This window comes from Monocercomonoides exilis (genome assembly GCF_001643675.1).
Source record: "Monocercomonoides exilis strain PA203 chromosome Unknown scaffold23-1346700, whole genome shotgun sequence".
Classification (NCBI taxonomy): domain Eukaryota; phylum Preaxostyla; order Oxymonadida; family Polymastigidae; genus Monocercomonoides; species Monocercomonoides exilis.
This window is the reverse complement of record NW_027150568.1, coordinates 1229099-1236842: the sequence shown is the minus strand read 5'-3', so window position 1 is coordinate 1236842 and position 7744 is coordinate 1229099. Positions and strand designations below refer to the sequence as shown.

The 7744-nt window shown below is 35.8% G+C and overlaps 1 protein-coding gene across 1 annotated transcript; it reads left to right on the top strand.

The window, feature by feature from the left end:
- Positions 1-2092: 2092 nt before the first annotated feature.
- MONOS_9633 (putative Multidrug Resistance Associated Protein (MRP)) lies at positions 2093-7404 on the top strand (the record flags this gene model as incomplete). The annotated part of the gene is made up of 3 exons (XM_067880150.1): positions 2093-2559; positions 2618-2719; positions 2778-7404. 3 exons carry the CDS (start codon positions 2093-2095, stop codon positions 7033-7035), a joined length of 4827 nt encoding a protein of 1608 aa, XP_067727311.1. The 3' UTR covers positions 7036-7404.
- Between the last annotated feature and the right edge of the window lie 340 nt (positions 7405-7744).

Genomic DNA, 7744 nt, shown 5'->3' with positions numbered 1-7744 from the left:
TTCAAACAAAGTAAACACATGGTTGATCCTTTTGGAATTTAAACTCACTTTCGAGTTTTGATAAAAATTTTAATCTCAACGGGATTTTTGTAAAAAATTCGTTTCTGTAATAACAATATCATATACAACGTGAATTATCAGTTTAGTTCAATTATTAAAAATACCATTGAGATTGAAATTTTAATCAAAAGCCGAATGAAAGGTAAATTTATAAAACGATTAGCTATTCTGGTGATAATTTTGGGCATCAAATATATTTCTGAAAAAAAATCTGTTCCGAAATTTGCCTTGAACAATTATTAATGAACACTGAAAGGTGTCAACCACATAGTCTGATATTTCAATTATGAACTCATCTCAATCACTTTTTTTTTATATCAGTTGAAATGCATTTCTCATTCTCATTAATACAACAAGTTAAAGACAAAATACTCTAATAGTTTGGTGCAAAACCCGCACGTTTGCAAAAGCCCACACACTTTAAATAAAATCAAAACAACAAAAATCTTTATTATTTCAAAAATAATCAAACAAATTATAAAATATTTCATTTCAAAAGACAACAACGATCATTATCATCATTTTGAAAAATTAATATCACATTTTTATTTAATAAGAGTGAAAATAAAATTTAATTGAATGAAAGAATTTACACAATTTATTATTCAAATTTGGTAAACTTATAATTCGAAATTGGACAACAAATTATTCAAAATTAATAAAATTGTGTATTTTTTGAGAAAAATTTTTGTGAAAAATCTGTTTTTGGATGAGTGTTGGAAAGTGATTAAAATATTAAATTTTTTCATTCTTGATAAAAAGGATGAGAAAATGAACCTCTATTTTTGTAATTTGTGAATATACATGAAGTTTTTTGATATTTCAGAAAAATATCATCTTCATGGGAATCGGATAATTTTCAAATGATTTCACCACACATTGTGAGATTACACATTGCATAATCAAAATATATGGGACAAAATATTTCATTTCATGCATTTTCATTGAAAAATTATGCACTTTTCATTGATTTTTTGAGATCAAAAAACACAACAAAACTGAGTTCATTTTTTGACATTCGTGAAATGTTGGAAAACTTTTTGTTTTGATTTCAATGATGCCTGTTAACGGATCTGAAAATCAAATTTATAATGAAATCTGAGAAAGTGAAATAAAGTTATTAGCGAAGCAATTTTTCTATGCCTGGTGCAAAAAAAGCTTGAAAGTCCATATTTTCCCCCATATTAGTTGCATCTATTCCACAAACTGAATTTTAATAATTTTCATTATTGAATAAATCCATGAATGCGCCTCCAGAATTTTTTATTTGTTTTTTATTGATTTTTTAAATATGTTTAAATATTAATAACAAATCGTGATTGTTTAATGTGTAATCTCACAATGTGTGGTGAAATCATTTGAAAATTATCCGATTCCCATGAAGATGATATTTTTCTGAAATATCAAAAAACTTCATGTATATTCACAAATTACAAAAATAGAGGTTCATTTTCTCATCCTTTTTATCAAGAATGAAAAAATTTAATATTTTAATCACTTTCCAACACTCATCCAAAAACAGATTTTTCACAAAAATTTTTCTCAAAAAATACACAATTTTATTAATTTTGAATAATTTGTTGTCCAATTTCGAATTATAAGTTTACCAAATTTGAATAATAAATGGTGAAGCATCTTTATTTATAAAAAAATTATTGGATTTCGTTTCATTGTGAAAAAATTTACACCAATAATGTTTTATTAATAGAAAGTTATAAGAGTCACTTTTGAGAACTTTATTAATTCCTTGGTTATCATGACGAAATGATATTTTCTCAAATAAAGAAAAGAAACAATTTCTTTCTGTGATTGAACTTAAAATAAGAAAAAGAATTTTTTAAAACGATAATAACTTTCAATATCGATAAAAATTTTATTTTCAGGACGAATTGATGAATAAAACTGAAATCGAAACTTGAAATGGAATTAATTTCGTTTATGGGAATGGGCCCATTATTAGATTATAAGGAAAACGAATTTTTAAAACAAGCTTTTAAATTGGTTTAATAATTCAAAAATATTTTTGCAGAAGATGCATGAACCATCCGCAGCATTTACAGATGTTCAAGAACACGATTCAGAATCTGCAACGTCTGAAATATCAATAGTTCAATATGCCCCACAAAAGTTCCAGGAACGATCGAAAATAACACCCCCTTCTTCTCCTTCTTCAATGACAAATCAAGAGCCATCGATGTCCGCACCTCCTGAACATGTATTCATTGAAGAAAAGAAGAAATCACAAACTTCAAAGACTGAGATCAAACGCAGGAGGAACACTGAAGAAGCGCATTGGTGTTGCTGCAACGTGTTTTACTGTTTCTACTTTCAATTTGTGTTCCGTTGCAAGCCTATTGAGGATGAAGATATTTATGAAACACAAAAATCAGATCTTACATCAGTAACAACAAAAAATGCGGAAGAATACTGGATGAAACGATATACTGATTATGTTAAAAAGTTTGAGGAGTACGATCAAGAAAAATCCAGGAATCCTAAGTATGATGATATGAATTTAATTGCGATATTTTTCAATCTTAGTATTTATTCTTTATAGCACAAAGATGAAAGAACCTTCAAAGCCGTCACTTGCTGCAGCATTGCTTTTTGGAGTTGGAACATATAAATTGGTTGCAGCAACGTCTTTGATTGTTCTTATGTTTGAATTCACTATTTTTTTTTTTAATAATCAAAAAGTAATTTTTTTCGTTCTCAAGCTATGCAAGTTATTTCGTTCAACCTTACATGATGAAACTTATTCTTGAAGTTGTTGCACGGAAAGTTTTCAATCCTAATGAAACATTTCCTTATGCACCGGCTATCATTCTTATCCTTTTCCCTTTCATGAACATAATTAATTCATTTAAATTAAGATTTTTTTTCCATTATTGCGCAAATGCAAAGTCAGCATTAAGTGGAATGATTTACAACAAAACCCTTTTGCTGAACATAACATCGCAAAGCAATGTTGATACGGGGCGACTTTTGTCATTACTTGCTGCAGATACTCAAAATATTTGTTATATGATTTGGATGCCGTTTATGCTTGCTTTTATTCCCATTGAACTCATCATACCATTCGTTTTTGTGTGCATTGATTTTGGATGGGTAGGTATTATGTCTCTTATAATACTATTTTTATTCTTCCCCGTCCAAGTGTTTTTATCATCACTTTTGGCTGGAAGCTTGAAGAAGTATCTGAGCCACAACGATGATAGAAACAAAGTCACCAACGAAACCTTGCAAGGGATGCGCGTGGTGAAGTTCACAGGGTTAGAGCAAGTGTTTATCAATAAAATTGAAATTCCAAGAAGAAAGCAAGAGAGAGATGTTTTCGTCTTTACATTCTGGCAACAATTCATGTCAGGGATGATAAGAGCTATGCCGCCTTTGGTGAACATTGCTACATTCGGCACATACATTGCAATTTACAATGTTGACCAGTTCGACTTCCCTGTGAAAGTGATGCCGAACATCGGGTTTTTGACAATGATGACACGAGAAACGAATATGATTCCAACGTATTTGCAAGGCACAGCAATGGTTCATGTTAGCCAAAAACGTATTAGAGATTTCCTCATTTTACCAGAATTGAAGAAGGAAGTGATCAACGAGCCAAGTGACGCAGAAGTTGCTTTGACAATCACAAACGGAACGTTCAAATGGGGCGATTTTCCAGAAATTCCTTTATCAATGGACGAGAAGATGAAATTGAAGGAAGAAGCGGAACGCAGGAAAATGGAGAATGCGAAGCAAATTGCGGAGAAAAAAGATGGCGCAAAGGCAAACAACGATAATCAAGGAGATCAGAAGGATAACGTTAAATCAGAACAGACTCCAATTCCAACTATCTTTGACGAGGACAAAGCATCATCATCAACTTCTTCTTCCTCTTCAACAGCTGAGAAGGTAGAAGAAACAAAAGAGGAAAAGAAAGAGGAAAAGAAAGAGGAAACAAATACAGAAACAGCATCTGGCTTAGCTAAGACTTCTGAATCAGCTCCAGAGGAGAACAATGAGCCAGCTGTTGTGACCCAATCAACAACAATTTCTGCGCCAGTTGCAACAACAGCTTCAGATGCGCAGCCTTCTGTATTCACTCTCTCAGATCAACCAAAAGATGAGAAAGGAAGCGCTCAAGAAAACACAACACCTGTCATTTCTGCTCAGTCTTCGACGCTATCCCCTTCAACAGCACCATCAAGTTCTCCATCTCCTTCACCTTCTCCTTCAGCCACACCGTCGAGTCGCAACAAGATTGCTCTGCAGTCTGTGAACATCACCCTTCCAAAGGGATCTTTGACGATGGTTGTGGGCGGAGTGGGGTCTGGCAAGTCTTCTATCGGGGCAGCGATCATAGGAGATATGGACAGATTGGAAGGAGAAGTGAGATATCGTGGCTCTATTGCGTATTGCCCACAAGTGGCGTGGATCAACAACAGCACTGTTAGAGGCAATATCATCTTTGGATCGTTTTATGAGGAAGAGAAGTATCTGAATGTGGTGCGTGTGTGTGCGTTGGAGCCTGATTTCAGGACTTTGTCTGCTGGCGACCAAACAGCCATTGGAGAGAAAGGAGTGAATCTGAGCGGTGGGCAAAAAGCTCGTATTCAACTAGCGCGTGCTGTGTATTCAGACAGAGACATCTACATTTTGGATGATCCTCTTTCAGCAGTCGATGCACATGTGGGGAGGTATCTGCTGGAGGAATGCATTTGCGGCCAGCTGAAGGATAAGACGAGACTGCTGATGACGAACCAGCTGCAATTTTTGGATCGTGCTGATAACATTATTCTTTTGAAGCATGGGCATATTTCTGCACAGGGGAAATACGAAGATTTGCTGGCACAAGGGATTGATTTTAGCCAATTCATCATCAAAAAGAAGGGCAAGAAGGATAAGAAGCACAAAGAAGGAGAAGACGAAGAAGATAGCGAAAGCGATGGGGAAGAGGAAGAAGAGGAAGGAAATGAGAAGCAAGAAGGAGAAGAAGGCAAAGAAGGCGAGAAGATGGAGAAGAAAACGGGAAAGACACACAAACATTCAGACCATTATAAGCATCATGCAAAGAGTGACCAATCGACTGGTGCCACAGCGAAAGATTTGGAGGGAAAAGGAGCAGAAGCAGGAAAGCAGATTATCACAGAGGAAGAGTTCGAGACGGAAGCAGTGCCTATTTCCAACTACGTCTCCTATGTGAGCTCGTTGTTCCCATGGTGGGGATTTATTATCTACATTCTTTTGGCTATTATTGCTGAAGGAACACAGATATTCCAGTCATACTGGCTGGGCATTGTGGGGAATCCTTTAAAGTTGGATGTGATTCCTTATGGATGGAAGATTGGAATGTATGGATTAATGTGCGTGTTTGGGTTCATCTTCCAATCGCTGAGGGCAGTTGTCTCTGGCTTTGCAGTTGTTCGTTCTGTTCATATCATTCACAACACGCTGCTGAAGAATGTTATGCACTGTCCGCCTTCTTTCTTCGACACAACTCCGATGGGAAGAATCCTGAATAGATTCACAGGAGATATGTCCCAGGTGGATACATCTCTGTTTGGACTGTTAATCCAAGTGATAAACCTGGTGATAGGAATCATTGGACAAGTTGTGATTATTGCAATTGACACTCCGGTCTTCCTGGCAGTTGGGCTGCCAGCGGTATTGGCGTACTTTGTGATTTATGTTCTTTACGCACGTGCAGCTCGTAACCTTCAAAGACTGGAAGCTATTTCTCGCTCGCCTGTGCTTTCAATCTTCGGTGAGACCGTTAATGGAGCAGGTTTGTCTACAATTCGAGCATTCCATTTGGAAGAAAGCTGGAGACAGAAGTTCTACAAGGCAAATGATGATTGGTCAGTACGGTATGTGCTGTACTTGGAAGGAAAATCCTGGGCTGATATGTACACGCAGCTTGTAACAATCATATTCTCAACTGGCGTGATTATTCTGGGATGGTTCTACATGGAGCCGTCCATTCTGAGTGTAGCTATCACCGCTTCGATGACATTTTCGTTCTTGGGCTCGTTTATGGTGATGGAATCTGTTGATCTTGAGTCAAGAATGACTTCATACCAGAGATTGGATTTCTATTCTTCACATCTGCCTCAGGAATTGGAGTATTCAAAGATCAACAAGAAGGTTGCTATTGAACCTCCTGCTGACTGGCCGCAGAAAGGGAATGTCAACTTTGAGCATGTGACGTTCAGATATCGTCCTGGCCTTCCGTATGTTCTGCAGGATGTGAACTTCTCGTTTGCTGGCGGAGAAAAGATTGGGGTGTGCGGGAGGACAGGTGCCGGGAAGACATCTCTGCTGTTTGCGCTGTTTAGACTTGTAGAGTTGGATCCTTCGCTGCAGCCCATAATGATAGATATGGAGACAGGAAAGCCTGTGGATGCGCCCGATGAAGAGCCTAACAAAGGAAGGGTTTTAATCGATGGCATCGACATCTCTAAGGTCGACCTTGGCAGAGTGCGGAGATCAATTGCAATTATACCACAGGACCCCACGCTATTCACAGGGACACTCAGATATAATTTGGACATTGGGAGCAAGTGCAGCGACGATGAGATATGGGAAGTGCTTGATCTGATTGAGATGAAAGAAGTTGTTTTGGGAATGGAGTTTGGGCTAGACACGCAAATGTCTGAGGGAGGAAACAACTTCAGCTGCGGGCAGCGCCAACTTATTTGCTTTGGAAGGGCGATGCTGAATCAATGCAAGATTGTTGTGATGGACGAGGCAACAGCAAATGTGGATGTGGAGACTGATGCCAAAATACAGAAGACCATTCGCAGAGTCTTTAGCAGCCAAACGATGATTATCATTGCTCACCGTCTGAACACCATTATGAATTGTGATAGAATCATGGTGATGGACCAAGGGCATGTTTCTGAGCTTGACTCTCCTGCGAACCTATTGGCAAATCCAAGTTCCGCATTTAATGGTCTTATCCAAAGTCTAAGTGAATAGAATTTCTATGTATATTCATTTAAGTTCATATTTATTGAAGATCTCTTTTTTAAAAAGATTTCTTCATTAATAATTTTTGAAAATATCGTGTGAATGGAATGTTTTTGTTTCGAAATCAAAAATATTCACTGTTGATATTTTCTTAATTTGACACATTTAAATTTCTTCTCATTGCGATATTTTATGTATGTCAGTATTTTATGATTTTGCAGTTATTTGTTCAAAGTATTGAACATTTTTCTTGTTTCATATTTTATGTGACATTAAGTTGAAGTTGTGATGCCTTTTTCTTTTTTTATAAGTGCCTTTTGCTAGTACTTGTGAATGTCTCAATGTATTGTGGCTGAACATGAAGAGACAACATTTTTATTGAATCTTATTTTTTTTCAAAAAAAAATGTAAAAAACAATGCAAATGAATGAATTTGTCGAAGGTTTATCAACATACAACAACGAAAACATAGGAATTTATGAATTATTTTGAAAATTTGTTGCAAACAGTCAGTTTTATAATTGCATTGGAGGAAAATATTCATTTTTGAAAACGAAATGAATCATGAATCTTCGAAAAAAATTGCTTTAAAATGAATTTTAATTTATTTTGTTTTGAATCTTTGTATTTTTTATCACTCAAAAGAAAGAAAGAAACGAATAAATAAACTTTTCTTTATTTTCTTATTGAAAAAAAAAATAAAATAAATTAAAAACAA